Genomic DNA, 18850 nt, shown 5'->3' with positions numbered 1-18850 from the left:
CTAAATACATAAAAAATGGTATCACACCCGCATCAACACGATAAGCACAAGTAGGTACGGCACATCCCTACAAATTTGGTAGCACCAACAATGGCATATCCCATTATCAATACAAATTGAGGCAGAAGTTAAATTTGCATATGCAAGTGGATCAGGGTAGTAATTATAACAGCAATGACCCCACAGATGGATAACATGATTCACCCTCCAGTAAATCTAAAAAGTAGACTTAATCATGGATTAGCCAGTAGTTATATCAGATCCCATACAACCACAGTTAAGTAGCCATGGGAAAAACACACTTTCATTTCCTGCATCCTCTCAGAACAACTGCTGTTGATGACAAGATAACTGTCAATGTTTGTGCGATCCTGGGAAGTGATGGTTGTACAAGTTTGGCTGGGACTCATTTGGTTAATGTATTAATTTTGGGGATTCTGGAATACAGGCTTGGATGCCAAAATCATACAAATGAACTAGAGTATATAGACCAAATACATAAGCTGACAGTAGCATTATTCTTTTTCTGATGACTTATAGTGCAAAAATATTGCAGTATGGCTGAGATTGGCTGAAGCATATTAAAAATTGTAAGAAATCAGTAAAATTCACGGTTCATATTTACAATTAAGAGATTTTAATAAGTCATGAAACATATTACTCACCTGCTATTGGTGGGCCAATAAGATAGGGTATCCCATGGATAAAATATACTATTCCCAGAGCAGAGGAGAGGAAAAGCATTTCCTGCTATATCTGATGTTACTACTGGATGAGAGAAACATATGCCCCATCAAAGTATCCATAAAGTACTGCATAGGGAACAAGGAGTGGAAAAGATCTCAGAATAGGAATGAACAGGGAGGAGAGGCAATCCAGCCCAATGGTTAAAATGTAACAGTAACTTGCGGTGCTTCTTCAACCACCTGTGGATTTAAAGAGAGACGGAAGCCAGAATAAAAATATTTGTACACAGTTTCTGTACATTGGTTAACAAACAAAATCATAATCATATGTTTTTATTACTGTTGTTACGCAGAGAAAATGCTATCTAGAAATTATTAAGGTGAATTTTAAATGATGAATTTTGATATCAAAACTTTCAGAATGCAATCTCCAAATGGTAATCAAATGACTTAAATGTACTGGAACATCATTGAACATAAGATAAAGTATTGACACCATTATAAGAAGCGGGATAGGTAGAAAAAGCTGAACAGCAATGTAATACAGCTCACTAATCACATATTCACTAACTTGGGCGGGGAAAGTACTTTAAACTGTAAAACAAAAGTACAACATTGCCCCAATGTGTAAGGTTGGACCCAGGCAAGACTGAATAATATCAGTCGCATATGTTCTCAGAAAAATGGCAAATAAGTGCAGATATTAGCAATCTGAAGTACAAACAGAAAATATTGGAGATACTCAGCAGGTCAGGCATCTGAGAAGAAAGAAACAGGGCTAACAATGGAAATTCAGAAAAGTTGGCATAGAGCCCTTGATTGCACTGCAAGATACCGAGGAGAATGGTCAGGTGGATTGGGAGTTTGTATTTATTTCAGAAGTGAGGCCGAAGGCAGTCAATAAGTGACACCTTCAGTGAGTTCAGAGATGGATACTAACAGCACAACATCCACTCCAAGAGAGCAACCATCCACAAAGAAGGCAGCACCACGTAAGAAGACCCACACTCAACGATCGCTTCTTCCCCTCCACCAGCAAATTTCTGAACGGTCCATAAACCCATGAGCACTTCCTCATTATTCCTTTTTTTCACTATTTATTTGTAATTTAGAGTAATTTTAAACAATAAACTATAAAAGTGTCTTTGCACTGTACTACTGCCACAAAAACAACAAACATCATGTCAAATAATTCAGTGATAATAAATCTGATTCTGATACATAGAAACAGTAGGGCAAGAAAAGGAAGCTACCAGTCAGGCACTAAAGGGAACGCACCAGGTGGTTAACAATTATATTGTCACAGTATTATTTGGATGTTTCACACATTGAATTGCTTGCTTCTGGCTTTCATGATTTGTCCAGAAGGGAACACTGAGGTGGGAATAAACAGATGGGTAACAACATCACAACAGCATTACTGTTTATTCCTCAGTGCTCCTGGGTCTTGGATGTTGACGGGAATTCTACTCTTGTCGATGCAAGTCACAGCATTGATTGGATGCTTGACATGTTGAACTGCTTGGTACTGGCTTTCATGATTTGTCCAGAAGAACTGTGGGAATGAGCAAACACACAGGAAAGGAAGAGATATTTCCACATGGAGAGATTTGGGGTTTACTTTTCCCTGACAACAATCCTTGCCTTTGTAGATGGCTTTGGTCAAGCCTTCCCATTGTATTGGAGAGGAAGCTTTCACTTGGTACTGCTATCCAGTTGGAAAATGGCCCAATCCAGCCAGTGTTGGACTGTAGCAGGTGCTTCATTAGTTCAGCCGTGTAGTTAGTATCATCGTCCTGAATGAGGTATTCTTCAGAGCATCCGGTGATGGAGCCCAGCGCTGAGATCTTTGATTGGGGGCTGCATTCCTTAAGACAAGAGCCTCTTCAGCATCTTCAGAACTTTCAGAGACTTTTCCCCAAACTCACTCCAAGGGAAGGAGTTTAGTTCCTCAGTGCAGCAATTGCTAGCTCTAACATGCTGTTGCCCGCCATCACCTCCACACCACCCCATCCCCATCCCGGTTACTAAGTGCCTGGTTCTAATTACATTCTCATCAACAGCTATTTCCAGGATGTTTCTGTTTGGGAGAATGGTCAGTGGTGATGCCATTGGGTGCTGAATGGGAACAGTGGGTGACGTTCAGTGCTGGCCCCTATTATGGCAGTGTGTGTTGTGAGGAGAAGGAGAGGGGCTTCAAAGGGATGTAGAGATGCTAACTGAATGGGAAAAACATGGCAGGTGGAATACCGTGTGGAAAAAATGTGAGATCATAAATTTTGGTAGATTAAAAATAGAAAAGCAAAGCATTTTTTAAACTGGTGAAAGAGGTCGGTGTTCAGAGAGACATAGGTGTTCTAATATACTAATTACTAAAATTTAATGTGCAGGTAGAGCAAGAAATTGGGAAGGAAGACAATATGTTGGCCTTCATGCTAGAGGATGTCAGCACAAGAATAAAGCTATCTTACAGGAATTGTATTGTGTCCTGTTGAGGCAGCAGTTGGAAAACCATATATGTGTCTGATCTCCCTACCTAAGGGAAGGATATAACTGCGATAGAGGGTTCAGTAAATCAATTCCTGGAATAGGGTGGCAGAGTTGGTTTTGTCATTGAAGAGGAATGAAACAGACTGGACTTATATTTTCAGGTTTAGAAGACAAAAAAGAATTGAAACATACAACATTTATAAATGGGAGGGGTATTGACAGGGTAGACTCAGAATTATGCTTTGCCCTGGTTAGGGTGAATAGATCCAGGGATCAATGTCTTAGAATAAAGGGGCAACCATTAAGGATTGAGATGAAAATAAATTTCTTCACCCAGAGAGTAGTGAACCTTTGGATTTCTCTACCCAAGGGGGATGTGGAGTCTCTGTTGCAGAGTATATTCAAGATGAAAAGCAGGAGATTTTTGAATATTAAGGGAGTCAAGGAATATGGGATTAGTACTCATCGTAACTGTGGAGTGGGTTCGAGAGATATTGCAACATTCCACGAATCCATCCACTATTGGCTGCTTTTACTGCTGAGGTGCAGCCCCAGAGGGGTGTCTGGTAGGATGGAGTGGATGGAGCACAACCTACTATCCTCCCTCAAGAGTTTTCACCCACTCAATCCTGCCATTGTGTCTGTGCTAGCCATCAGATACATACCCGTACAATCCCATTTTCTAGCACTTGGCCTGCAGCCTCCCGTGCTGTGATGTTTCAGGTACTTATCTATAAGTGCTTCTTAAATGTTGCAAGCGTTTATGCCTCCACCATCTTCTCAGGCAGTGCATTCCAGATTTCAGCCATCCTCTGCTTAGGTGGGGATTCCTTTAAAGAGCGTTATGCAGTCTTTCTTGTTGCTGGTTCAGCACATGGGGTTCAGGGTGGATTAGCTGATGGACTACTGGGCTACAAACTTTCAGTGGTGGCCTTGAAATCAGCATGACATGTTCATTGATGGTATGATCTGCCTGCTCTGTATTCTCTGCGGACAGAGTTATGGCTCACGCCAATGCTTTGTCACAATTAGTCTACAAATGAGAGACAGCACTGCAGATGCCATCTTGGAATTTTAAGGGCACTGTGGTGCCAAAATATCGGGTAGTACCAGTTAAGTTTCACTTCCTAATTCCTGAGACCACATGCAACTTTACCTTTCCTAAATTGTTTCACTACCTTAATTTCAGGTGTGTTAAAAGATCACACTATTTAATCAAAAATACAGATAAACAGTAGTAAAATTTCACTTGAAAAATAGTTTAAAATATTTAACACCGGAATAATTGAAAAAATCTGCCACAAGATCCTTAAAAATGTGCTCTGGAAAAAGAAAAATGAAAAAAATTTGGAAGTGGGGTGTTACATTATCATTTTGTGTCCAGGGGGAGCTCAGTTTAGTAACAAAGTGGAACTACTTTACTCAGTCACAATTACCTGCCACCATTCTGCTAAAAATAATAACTAACAAAAAAAATCAGTTCTGACTAAAGACATCAACAAATATTAACCCTGCTTCTCTCTGCTGCATGGTTTTCTGAATATTACCAACATTCTTAGTTTTACCTATCATTACTCACTTTTGAACACTACAACCCTGTTGAACCTCGACAGAGTGATTCATTTTCATTAAAAAATCATTATCCTTCTCTAATCATAATTACAGGGCACTTGCAATACATTTGGAAAATCTCAATGGAAGAGAGAAATAGTCGTTGTCTACCTGAGCGAGCCCCACTTCCCTGTGTTTGGCCTATATCCCTCTAAACCTTTCCTAACCAATGTAGCTGTCTAAATGTCTTTTAAACATTGTAATTGTACCTGCCTTTACCGCTTCGTCTGGCAGCTCGAGTCATATACTCGCCACCCACTGTTATCCCTTCGGTCCTTTTCCCCTCTCACCTAAAACCCATGCCCTCTAGTTTCAGACTCCCCTATCCTGGGAATAGGACTGTGATCTTACCTGTGCCCCTCATGATTTTATATACCTCTATAAGATCACCCCTCAGCAGGGAAAAAAGTCACAGCCTATCCAGCTTCTCCTTATAACTCGAGCCCTCCAGTCCTGGTAACATCCTTGTGAATCTTTACTGCACCCCTTCCAGCTTAATGACATCCTTCCTATAGCTGCATGATCAGAATTGTATGCAATACTCCTAGTATGATCACACCAATGACTTGTATAGTTGTAACATGACATCCCTACTCCTGTTCTCAAAGCCCTAACTGATGAAAGCAAGCATGCCAAATGCTTTCTTCACCAGCCCGTCTACTCGTGTCCCCATTTTCAGGGAACTATGTACCTTTACCTTGGGTCTCTCTGTTCTGCAACACTCTCCAGGTCCCTCCCATGCAGACTGAGAGGGCCCATTTAGAAACGACGTAAGACTAGATGGTGCTTAGAAAATTCATTGATCCAACATTCTGAATGAGAATATGTGCTACGATGCTGTAAATCTCCAATTCATGGGTCAGACCAATCCAATCATCTGTGATTAAAACTGACAAACCAGCTTCATGATTTACTAGTCTTTCCGTTTATCAGATAGACTAAGCGCAAGAAAACAAGCAATTCCTGTGGGCTGCCCAGTTACCTAACCTCTTCCTTCTCCCAGTCCTTATGTTTCTGATTAACTTCTGACCTTCGAATGAATAACATGTGCAATGAAGAATGGAACTGTTTTATTCCAGAAATCCAAACATATTATTTAGCATATCCAAGTGCACAATATAGCCATCTCTCCTGTGCCACTAAGATAACATTCTGTCTTGCTGTGCATGTGTTCTTGATGCTGGAACATCTGGTGAAACAGCCATATCAGTCTTTATATCATCTACTACTGATTTGCTAAGAAAATAGTCTTTGGTGATGCATTGAGGTCAATTAAAGCACAGCCCTTAAAATATTGACTTCCTGGAAATATACTGTGAAAGTCATTAAGAATGAAAAGAGTGTACTGATGCGAGGATATGATTAGTAAAGCCAGGCATCGAAAAGGTTGGCAGAGCAGAAAGTAGAACAAAAGAATGGGCGAATGATGTAAAAAAGGAGATAAAATAAAGAAATGTAAAACAATGGCATAAGGTGAATTATTAAGAACACCCAAGAGTGACACAACCTGTACTTACATATAAATTACCTTTAATGTAGCAAAATGTGCCAAGTGGGTTACACAGGAGCTTCACCAAAAAAATCATTGACACTGATTGACAGAAGGAGGTCCTGTGGTAGATCACGAAATGTTTGGTCAAAGAGATAGGTTTTAAGGGAATGCCTTAAAGGAAAAAAAGGAATAGGACAGAGCTCTTGGGAAGAAACTCCAATGCTCAGGGACTTGACAGCTGAAGATATGCCATCAATAGGGGAACAATTAAATACAGGGATGATCAAGAGGTCATAATTAGAAGAGAGCTGTAGGGTTGGTGGAGATTATAGAGACAATAAGGGCAATAACTTAGATGGATTCATAAACAAAGTGTCTATTAGGAGTAATTCAGGCATGGATGAGGGTTTCAGCAGCAATGAGGCTGAGGGCAAGGGCAGAGTCTCATTATATTTAAATTATTTATCTTAATTACTTATTATGTTAGTAGATTACGATATCTTTCTTCTTTTAGGATAAATAGCTTCTAGATATGAAAACAAAACAAATCTGTCTCAGGCAGTCTAATAACCTTCCTGGCAGTGTAAATGTTGGGAAATACATTCAATAGCAGATATCAGCATGGCTCTATATAATCTTGTGCATTGAATCTGGTTCATCCTAAGTCCATTACTGCTGCAAGTATAGAACTCTGGAAGTGTTGGTCCCAATCTACCTTGGTTCACAATATCATTGCAATTTGAGCAGAAAATCTCGTTCAGGTTAATGGGCCTGGGGAAGAGAATCCCAACTCCTTGTACCACTTTCAATCACCTTGGAGCCACTAATGCTGCAAATCATCTGACAGCCTACAAGCCTTATCATTCACACACAGAATACCAAGCGAACAGTTTTGCTTTTTATCCTTACCTTCTATCCGTTAGCCAGCCAAATGAGATGTTTCCAACAATGTCTACAATGCCAAGGATTGACATTAAGAAGGCTGCTTGCTGCTGGCTGACCCAGCGCTTACGGCGTATGGTACAAGATGTACAAAAGGAGTACTGCAACCATAGGCTAAGAACAGCAGTGATACAGCAAATACAAGGAAGTCTGGCTTCAGGAAGGCATATTCTTTGTATGATGGGCAGCAGTTACAGAGTTGCTTTTTATTATAATCTTTTCTGATAGAGTTTGGATCCACAGAATGGCAGGGCAGTGGAGGATCTTCACGTTGTACTTTGTAGCTGCATTCCTCAGAAGTATTTCTGCTTGCAATACTCCTAATGGTAGAATAGACAGATCCTCTACAAGTGCAAGGGGTCGCAGCAGAGCACCGCAGACACAAATATTAGCTACAAGGCCTCCAAGGATGAGTAGTGCCCCACGCCAAGAGTACTCTTCAATCAGCAGCTGAACCACTGGAGCTAAAATGAAAGTCCAATTCCACTTCCTGACATGGCCAAACCCATACGCCATGGCTTTCTGTTACTGAAGTACTTTCCCACAATTGCTATGGCAGGAGAATAAGCTAAAGCATATCCACAACCTGCAACAGAGAATACAATTTTTTAAAAATCATGATACATCTAAAAAAGATATCAAGTTTTGCCATATATTGGTAGTAACTCACTTCCTGTCCCTGGTGCTCTGAAGCCTGTGAGTTTTGAAAAAACCCTACTTCAGGAAATTACAAAACTTTTAATGCAAGAAGAAAGGTTTCCAAATCACTGCTCCTACTCAATATGCTATGTCAGGAGGTCCTGTCTCCCTGTCATCTCATGGCAATGTGACAGGAATTCTTAAATGCAGACAGAATAGTGCATAAAACTGGTTAGAGAAACAGAAAGAGATCTTGCCAAGAGGGATAACATTAATATGAGACTGATCTATAAATCTAACGCTCCTAGCCTTTCTCTGTTCCAGGTCTCCAAGAAATGCAGACAGCAAGATCATCAGGGGACGTCATTCTGGCTATATATGTTATTTAAATATCTAGACCATGAAGGACTCAACTGGTTAACAGCTTCACAAAGGCATATTGCTACTGAATTAACATTATCTGTAACCATGGTCTGCCTAGCGAATTCAAACAAACTTGCTTTAAATACAAATGGAAAAGAAGAACTAAATTGCAGCTGCTGGAAATCTGAAATAAAAAGAAAATGCTGGAAGTAACCAGAAGGGCATCTGTGGAGAGAAAAACAGAGGTAATATTTCAAGTGTCATCATTTCTGATGAATATTAATGGAACTATATCATGTACATGCTGACGCACAAGATGGAGCAGGTCAGCTCCTGTTTGGGGATCCTATTTTTTTTAAACAGGACTGGGATTGGTTCTGTTGTTGACGCAAGATTCAGTATTGCACATTGCCACAAGTTTGCAATCTGCAACTTGCCAGCATTTTATCAACTGAACAGACAGAACAACAATTTTCTTTTGTTTGAATTGACTGGGGGAAAAATAGAAAGCTCAAGGCTTTTAAGATTCTCTTTGCAACAATAATGAATCACCAAATTAAGCTCCTCACTACAACAAACAACAGGACATCACTCTGCTGTACCAGTGTTTACGTCAAGGTGCGGCAAGACCTATATTTGCCACCATTACCGGCCTCTCAATGACAGATATTCCGTGGGAACCCTCTCTCTGAGAAACTGCCTACTAACTGGGACTAACTCTCTATTAGTGTGCTAAATCGTTATTAAGTCTTGCACTAATGCCCTATTGGGACTCCTCCCACAGAGACTTATGAAATTTGTGAAAGGGACGTTTGAACTGGCATTTACACACAGAGGCATGGGCCAAAATGGAACCTGCCCAGTTCCCAACGGACCAGGCTCAATTGAAGGCAGCCTTCGACAATTTGATATGTGACAGTCTGAGAAAGGCATTAGTCCCTGACTGCACACTCCGCAAGGCATGTAGACAGCCTCCCACACGCACTGTGGCGGAGGAGAGAAAGGCTGTATGGGAGAGGGGGAGAGCTCCCAGTACAACACATCAGAGGGACTAATTTACAGGAGGCAGCTCTTGTGCACCATGGGAGCCAGGAGGCCTACCCGTCAGTGCCCCTGCTGTAAGAGCTTGGCAGGAAGTGGCTCCAGCTGTCTCCTTCAGGTATGAGAACCCCCACTCGTTCAAGCAATGCAGGGATTAGTTAAGTCAGGGTGATGTGCACACCACTGAAGTCAGCTGCAGTGAGCCATCTCTGTAACTGGATCATGTGTTCATTCATTGATGTGTTGCCTGGAGTCTCTCAGCTCCTTATTGATGAACCTTGTTGGTGTGAAAGATTGTTACGCAGATAAGGTAACTTGAACTGCACTGAGAACTTCATTTAGCAGGCTCCTAATGAAAATCATCTACTTCTATATGAATCCTTTCTTGCCCTTGCACACCATGCCTACCTCCTCTGCTGTACGAGGAGATGAGGCAAGTGGTGTCCTGCTGGGACTTCCCCAATAATCGTCCTCATCCTTCTGCTGCTCTTCAGTCTCCTCCACATCCCTCACCCTCTCAGTCTAATTGCTGCTGTTGCTGTTGCATTGGCTGAGATCTTCAGATTGCTGGGTTAAGCAGCATACAGCACTCAGTGTAGGCTCTGTACCAGTTGGGCATATGTATACACTAGGACCCCCAACTGGCTGGACAGATGCAGGCACCAGAACCTCATTATTAGACCTCTAGTGGTGTTTTTCACAATAACTCTAGTGCTTGCGTGGGTTCTCATAGCAAGGCTCAGCGGGAGTGCTACGACTGCCAACAGGATTGAGAAGGCAGGGAAGAAAGAGGGTCACCCAGGATCCATCAGTCTGGGCAGTGCTGGCCACAGAAAATGACTGGCAGATTGTTCTTCCCTGAAGGCAAAGGTGTCATGTGTGAACCAGGGGAAAGTTACAACACAGGGTGCCATTTGGCCCATCATGTCTGTACTGGTTGAAAAGGAACTACGAATGCAATCCTACCTTTCAGGATGAGGTCTGTTGCCCTGCAGCTCGTAGCTCTTCAAGTACACATTCAAGTACTGTATAAGTGCGGAGAATGGTTCTGTGTCTAACACTTACAGGCTTTGAGTTGTGGACCTGTGACACCCTCTGAGTGAAAAACCTTCCTCACATTACCTCAAATTCTTCTACAATTATTTTAAATTTATGCTTCCTGGACTCTAACCCCTTTGCTAGGATTCCAGGATAAAAAAATAGGATAAAATGATAAAATGGATCAGGTACATGGATCAGGATAAAATGGATCAGGTACATGGATAGGAAAGGTTTAGAAGCATATGGGCCAAATGTAGGCAAATGGGACTTGTTTAGATGGGCATCTTTGTTGGTACGGCCAAGTTAAACAAAAGTGCCTGTTTCCATGCTGTATTACTCCATGACTCTATTCTGATTCTTGACTGGGTGGATATGGTAATGATGTCTCCTCTTTTTGGAGAATCCAGAGTCAGGAATCACTGTTCACAAATATGGGTTCACCCATCTAAAACAGAGATGATGCAAAGGTTTTCTATCAGAGAGTTGTGAGTCTTTGGAACTATCTTCCTCAAAGGGTGGTGAAAGAAGACTTTCAATAAGTTGAAGGCAGAACTAGTCAGATTCTTGATAAACACGGGGTGTAAGGTTGCCCGGAATAGAATTGAGGTTGCTGTCAGATTAGCCGCGATCTTATTGACTGGTGGAGCAGTCTTGAGGGGCCTACTCCTGCTCACAACATATATGTTTGTTCATAACAGGAATCAGGGCAGTGACCATGAGGTCATTCTTTTGATAACCCACAAATATCGAAGGAGTGGAAACCATTCCTACTGCGGAAAAGATCCTGATTATTACTGGGAGCCCATATAGACATGAATGCAGTCAACAGCTGCCTGCACTCATGGGAAGCCAAATCCCAGCATCCAAGATGCCACCCATTCTTCATTGATTCTTTTTACTTCAAAAATATACTTTACTCATAATAATATATACAAGACGCAATCGGTACACATTTTTCACATTCATTGTACCATGAAATCAACACATTCTATTACAATATGTCAATACCACTCATGTACCAGCACATCATGGACACCAGCCTCCCCTCCTTGGACTCTGTCTTTACCTCTCGTTGTCTTGGAGAAGCAGCCAGCATAATCAAAGACCCCACCCACCCAAGACATTCTCTCTTCTCTCCTCTTCCATTGGGTAGAAGATACAGGAGCCTGAGGGCATGTACCACCAGACTTAAGGACAGCTTCTACCCCACTGTGATAAGACTATTGAACGGTTCTCTTATACAATGAGATGGACTATGACTTCACGATCTACCTTGTTGTGACCTTGCACCTTATTGCACTGCACTTTCTCTGTAGCTGTGACACTTTACTCTGTACTGTTACTGTTTTTACCTGTACTACATCAATGCACTCTGTACTAACTCAATGTAACTGCGCTGTGTAATGAATTGACCTGTACAATCAGTATGCGCGACAAGTTTTTCACTGTACCTTGGTACAAGTGACAATAATAAACCAATACCAATACCAATACACAGTGCATCCATGAAGTGTTTGAGAGACTGCTGCACAGGACCCAGTTCTGCAGTGTCCAGTGGCAACAGATCCCTAGACTGTGGTCCTGCCAGAAAGCTTAGGGCAGATCAAAGCAAGTCTTCCACTGAGTTGATGATCTGAGCTGAATACTTGCTGAGGGACGCACTGAAGCTTAGTGTAGCCATCATGAGGCTCTGTGGGGAAGGACCACCGACAAGGATCCTGCTGCCACTGAACACTGAATGGCTGTGCCCTATATAACAGCCTCTCAAACGCTTCATGGATGCATTATTTCCTCCTTAAACACGAGTGGCATTGATGTATTTTAAGAGAATGCATCGAATTGATGATACGGTAAACATAGAGAAAGACATGTCCTGATTGTATCTATTGCATATATTAAAATAAAGTATACTTTTGGAATAAGTATCAAGTGTACGGGGTAGCGGAGAGATTATGGTCTGCCATTGGTTGGATAGTTCTTTCAAGAGATGTTTACGTAGCAGAGAAGAGATCCTAATTGTAACCCGGCATGGCAATGGGAGCTGTTCAGTTTGTGCATGGTGCGTGGACTGTTCATATGTGTGTGAAGTTTACTGAAGCTGCAAAACCTTCGGAGCAAATAATATTTGAGAGAAGCAGTCACCTGAGTTCCCAAAGACCATACAATGCTGCTTTTCAATTGGCTTGAATGAATTTTGCAATCATTTGGGAGCTTTTTGGCACAGTGTTAGGGAGCTATGGAATAGTACTTTAAGAGCCAAAATACAGCACAGATTATTTCTATGCCAAACTTTAATGAGTAGCAGTCAAGGAAGCCACATATACTTAAGGTGCATAGATTGGATCAGCTGAAACTTTTTCTTGCATTATAATTGAGCAAACACTGGAAGTCTCAAACTTGGCAATATCCCAATTCATTCACAATGTTCCAGCCCTGCTACTTCCCCACAAGATCAGTAAATGGCCCTTCATTCCCCAGCTGTCTATAGAAATGTCAGCACATAAGTTTCACCCATTGTCTCTTCAGAGCAGGAAATTTTGATATTAAAGTGAGCCAACTTTTTCTTTCACTTACAATGAAGTTTGTTAAAGAGTGAACCAGAAATTGGGACCAAGCATTCAAATGGTTTCAAACTAACCTTTGCAATGGAAATAAGAATCTTTTAGAATATCGGAATTACCAGATGAGAAAAGATTATCTGGTGTATCCTCTACATTAGTAGAGCAACAAATCTTTCAATCATTATACGACAGATGATACAAAGTTGACGGTTTTTAGGAACCTTGCGTCAAAAGCTATCTTTTTCCTACTAAGCATGTTACACTGACCACACCTAAAATTACTCAGAAATTGTACTTTAAAGATTTCTTTTGAGAACAGAAATTCAAACTGCAAAGCTGCCAGAGAGCAATCAGCTTAAAGAACTGGTGGTACTTTTTCTGGACCTTATCTGATTCCTGGGAAGCAGTTTTACCAGCACAAATGTCCAAGCAAAAATAGTTTCTCCAAATGGTAGTGCCATCACAAAATAGGTGGAACTACATTCACAGGTCTTCTGTTGCTTGCTTTCACATTCAGTTATGCACTAGCTTAACATTGAGGGATTAGCAAATTTATTTCATTTGACAGCCCTGAACAACATTAATTAAATGGAAGTGCTTTTGTCCAATTAAACAAATAGAGCCAGGTAAGTGAGTTTCAATTTTACCACAGTGGCTGGGCAATGTAAAATTCAAATAATCAAATTCATGGGTGCAACAGTGAGTGCTGCTGCTGCAGAGCTGCAGTGACAATGGTCTCACTCTAACCTCAGTGGAGTTTGCACATTCTCCCTGTGAGCATGTGGGTTTCCTCTGGGTGTTCTGGGTGATCCTCCCACATCCCAAAGATAAGCAAGTTAATCGTCTGCTGCAAATTGGTCCTAGTATGGACTGAGTCCTGATAAAGGATCTTTGAACTGAAATGTTAAATCTGTTTCTCTTTCCTCAGATGTTGCCTTCCTGCCCAGTGTTTCCAGCAGTTTCTATTTTCCTTTCAGATTTTCAGCATCTGCATGCTTTAATTTTCATTTTATAATGTAGTTGTGCTTCTTACCAGTCAGGACTCCCAGCGACAAATACAGATACTCCAGGCAAGTTGCGAATGAACTGAGAATGAGGCCACCACTAGCCAATATTCCTCCAATAATTACAGCCACTCTGGTAGAATAACGATTACTAATAATACTCCCAATAGGAGCTAAAGAGAACAGAAGACAAAGGTGGTGAAAATCATGCATTGTTGCTGTGTTTCCAGGCTACATTTCCACTCTGTTGAAACATAAAATCTAATAAAACAGACCACAATTCTCCATGCATCTTGGAACCAACTCTTAAGGTAATGTGGTCAATGCTGTCATACTTCAGAACATTTTACCATAAACTATATTTATGCCTCTATTCCACTCATTTCCTTTCTATTAAGATATATCCTGGAGATACTCATTTATACAAACCCCATGGGATGCTCTCATATCTAAAGATATACTTAATACACGTAATACATTTGGTCACATGATTCCATGGGGTCACATACACACACCTGAAGGAAGCAGAGCAAACACACTTGGTGTCCATTGCAGTGCAACACACAGCTTAGTCCCCTGTGAATCTGATTCAATTACCGCATTAGCGTGAACCATACACTGGGAAAGGGTCTGGAGAACAAGACAAGCCCTGCAATGTGCATTATATAATGGAATCATCGATTAGTTGCAGGTATGCCTGGGAACCGTTAGGAGCAGAGTTCATTGCAGTCAGCTGCTGTGACCTTTAGGCCGCAATATCGCGGGTGATTTCAGATCATTTTAAAGGTGAAACTTTCTTTCTTTCCAAAAACCAACAAATGCTTCAGTTGCAAACATATTAAAACCTCCAGCGCTCCAAATGCAGGAGGATAGAGGCGACAGCAAATCATCCTCATAGAGGAGGGGCAGAAGAGCTCTGCCCAGAAAGTTTATCTCCGAGGATTTAACGCCAAGGAGCAATACAATGCAGTCAGTGTGAAGTTTGCACATGCTCACTGTGACTGCTTGGGTTTTCCTTGGGTGCTCTGGCCTTCTCCCATATTCCAAAGGTGTGCTGGTTGATGGGTTAATTAGCTGTGGTAAGTTGCCCCTGGTGTGCAGGAGAATCAGAGTAGAGTTGATGTGTTTACTTTAATACTTGCAAGTGGACCTCAATGACTGGCAATTTGGTCACATGACACCACCTTTCTCAGCATCCCTGTACAAAAGCCAATCTTTCTCAGAATACGACACTACTAGGTTGCTTACCAGGTTGGATCGTACCATTCCTAAAATTTGAATAGACATTTCCAGTTGCAATCCCACTTGCACTTGAGAATTATGTGGACATGATGATGTCATTCTCAGGGCAAAGCTAACTATAATGCTACTGGAAGACACTGGGTCATATCAAAGTGCATCTGTTTCTTGCCACCCATAACTCAACCCAATTTTATGTGCTCAGCAAACATACAATTTGAAGGGGTCCTCCCTGAACAGGTTCTAGCCCGACACAGGCAAATTGATAAGGCATGGCTTCTTTAAATTATTTATAATTTGGTTCTCCTCCAAGGTTCTCACCCTATCCCATCTTCCACAGCACCAGCTCCCAACCCTTCAGCCATGGCCATCACCCACCCAGACACCACCTGTAGCCACTGGTCATATGACCTGATATGCCATGTGTCTGCTCCCAGAACCAATCACTCAATCTTAGCCAGGTATTAATTGCCAACCGTTACCGAGCTCCATCCCCCCCCCCGAGAACTGCACCAATACCAATCACCCCCACCCAACCAATCTAACCCCCCCACCTACACACAGATCACTCAACTGATCCCAAGCAACTCAGCCTGTGGGCCCTGTATAGGCTTTCACCAGCCTTCAGTTGTGTGGTACCTTCTCCTGCAAAAGAGAAGAACTAGTATCAATGAGTTTGTAGCGATGTGTGTGTCATGGTTGAATAGCTGGAATTGTGTGTATTATGCAAGATGTGCATTGTGAGTGTTAGAGTCATGATAATTTTGGTGGATGGGATTTGGCCTTAATTCCACTGATCATACTCTGATGTACAAAGTAGTTAATATTTTTTCCCTGAACTGGGAACAGGTCCTTGGCGAATTACTTCTGAGTCCAAGCCTTTTCCTCTCAGTACTTGGTGAGTTTCCTGGAATCCTGAGCAAGCATGCCCTCTCTTAATGTCCACCTCTTCAACCAGGATGCAGGGGTTTGGTCCATGAATTGGTGAGCTTGCTGCCACATCTGTACTATCATTGAAATAAAACAGTGCACCTCAACGATTTCCAGTAGCAACTTGGTTTGGTGATCAGTTTATTTGTAGGAAGTGTAGTTATGGCACAAATTTGTTTCAGATGCTGTGTGGGTCTCCTGAAACTACTTATGGTCTAAGTTGTTAATGGGGAAAAGATAACAATTGGCACCATCAGCCTTTAAGTGCTCAAGCACTTGCAAGAGCACACACTTGTAAATCACATGCCAATGGCACCGGGGCAAACCGGGATAGGTTGGGACAGGTCCCCATACCCAATGCTATTCACCGTCTCCACTTCCTTTCTAAATTGTTGCTGTTCAGAGTTCCCAACCTTTTTAATCACTATATCAAAATATCACACATATTTATAGAACAAGTGAAAGGAATCAGACAACAGATGAACAGTAGGTAGAAACTACAATTATTGATGAGCTCAACACAAGCACAACACAAGAACAACAGCCTTATTTTTAAAACTTCAGCAATTTTTGTTGAAGCTGAAGGATGCAAGAGGTCATATTCAGGATCCTGCAATCCTCAGCAGAACTTCAGGCCTGTTTCCATTACTGTTCTGCAGTGTGCACCAGATGTAAACAAGGCATAAATTCATTCTCTGTTGTACATATTAAACACACAATGTAATAGTCTATGCCAGGCTCTACTCAGAGTACAAGCAATCCTGTTACTGAGTGGCTCTGGTGAAGAATAATTAATCACAGTCATCAAGCCTGTCTTTAGGGCACCTAAGGATACAAAGAAAAAACACTTGGCTACAAATGTCAGACACCAATTTAAATTGTACCATTTAAAAACAGTTATAGTTACTTAGATCAATAAAATGAAGAGCACTTTTTTATTCCTACATGGGACAAGAGACTCGTAAGCATGACCAATCATTATTGCTCATCATTAACTGCCCTCGAGAAGATTGTGGGAGGGTCTCTCTTGAACCACTGTAGCCCATATTAAAAAGGCATGCTTAGTTATGTCAGGGGTATAGCTGCAGGATTTTAACACAGCAATAATAAATCAGGATGGAGTCTGATTGGTAGCTTTTGGCATTGTTTTGCACCTGTTCTACTGTCCTACTATATGATGATAGGTCCTGGGTTTAGAAGGTGCTGTTGAGAAAATCTTGGCAAGTTGCTGCAGAGCATCTTGTGAATGGTGGAAGATGTGGTGCATTAGGCATAGAGGGTGCAAATGTTTGAGAAACAAAGGGCTGCAGATGCTGGAGCCTAGATGAAAAACACAATGATGCTGGAGGAACTCAGCAGGCCAGACAGCATCCGTGGAGAAAAGTAAGCGGTCAATGTTTCGGGTCAGGACCCTTCTTCAGGACTGTGGTCAAAGGCACCAATTGAGCAGGCTACTCTTTTCCATGATGATCTTAACTTATCCAGGCAGATGGAAAGTGTTCCTTCACCCTTGTGGGTGGTAGCAAGTACTGTGGAGTCACAAGGTGAATCATGCTTGTAGCCACAATATTTATGTGGGCATTCCAGCAAAGTTACTGATCTCTGCTGCACCCTAGGACTTTAACGGTGGTGGACTTCATGACAGTATCAACAGAGAATGTCATTGGAAGATGGGCCAACTTCCTTATGTTGGAAATGGCCAATACCCAGCACTTGGGCTGCATTTTAGCAAAGATATTACTTTCCATTTAACAGCCCAGAGTGGAACTGAGAAAATCAGAAAATCACAATCATTTATTCTGATGTTTGTTGATTGTAAGTTACTTGGGTCTGTGATTGGGATTATGATGTCTAAATATTTTGAAAACTTTCTGCTTCTCAGATAACTGGCATGGATTTGTAAAGAATAAGAAATCCTGACAAATCTTTTTCTGAAGAAATGTCCAAAGTAAAAGAGGAGGGCAAAACTTATAACTATTGATAATTTGCAATTTCGGAAGGCATCTGATAAAAGATCCCTTGTAAGAAACTGTTAACTGAAGTTAAAGTTAAAGGTAAAATATTGACCTGGCCAGGAAACAGACCAAGTGGCAGGAGACTGAAGGCAGAAAAAAATTTGTACAATGTGAGGAGAGTGTCTCACAAGATCCAGGTGGAGCTATAGCTAAGTTCCATATTTATAAACAAGTTAGAAGATGAGATAGAAAATCCCATCCAAGTCTGCTGATGACATAAAGATTGGCAGAGTTAGGGACATGCAGAATGGGACAAGCAAGGCTAACCTGATAACTTTCCAGAAAAAAACTGCACATGAATTCACCGCCTTTTGTGCATTCTATTATGGGCATTCACAAACTAAAGTAAATGTAATTTTCATAATATGCAACTTTGAGGCCACAGAATTTAACTTGTAATCTTAATTGTCTGGGCAGGCACCAAATTTGCATCCATTTCTCATTATAGTTTCTGTCGGGTCCCAGAGTTTTTGCTATAAGCTGTGCTCTCAGTGACTTCCTATGGAGTGAATCAAATTGGCTAAGGATTGGATTCTGTAACAGGGGAATTTCAGAACAAGGCCAAGATGGATTATCTGTTCTCCCTTCCAGCTTAAGGTGCTTCACCATGGCATCGGCATTCACCTGCTAAGCCTCACCATGTGGGAATTCATGTGGAGCCTCTTCCTACTATTTATTGTCCAACACCATTCATGACTGGGTGGGACAGGATTACAGAGCTTTCATCTGATTACTTGGCTGTGGGAGAATTTAGTTTTCATCTATAAGAGGTTGCAATTCGTGGGAGCAAAAAGTT

The 18850-nt window shown here is 41.5% G+C and overlaps 1 protein-coding gene across 1 annotated transcript in view; it reads right to left on the bottom strand.

Annotated features, from left to right (window-relative positions):
- Positions 1-669: 669 nt before the first annotated feature.
- Positions 670-18850, bottom strand: part of LOC127576744 (monocarboxylate transporter 12-like) — a 31079-nt gene continuing 12898 nt past the window's right edge. Inside the window, 4 exon segments of the mRNA XM_052027455.1 lie at positions 670-926; positions 7189-7697; positions 7700-7807; positions 13900-14043. Of these exon segments, the coding sequence (XP_051883415.1) occupies positions 7378-7697; positions 7700-7807; positions 13900-14043 (572 nt within the window). The 3' untranslated portion in view covers positions 670-926; positions 7189-7377.

This window comes from Pristis pectinata, chromosome 12, assembly GCF_009764475.1.
Source record: "Pristis pectinata isolate sPriPec2 chromosome 12, sPriPec2.1.pri, whole genome shotgun sequence".
Lineage (NCBI taxonomy): Eukaryota > Metazoa > Chordata > Chondrichthyes > Rhinopristiformes > Pristidae > Pristis > Pristis pectinata.
The sequence above is the reverse complement of the archived record's forward strand: the minus strand, read 5'-3'. Positions and strand labels throughout refer to the sequence as shown.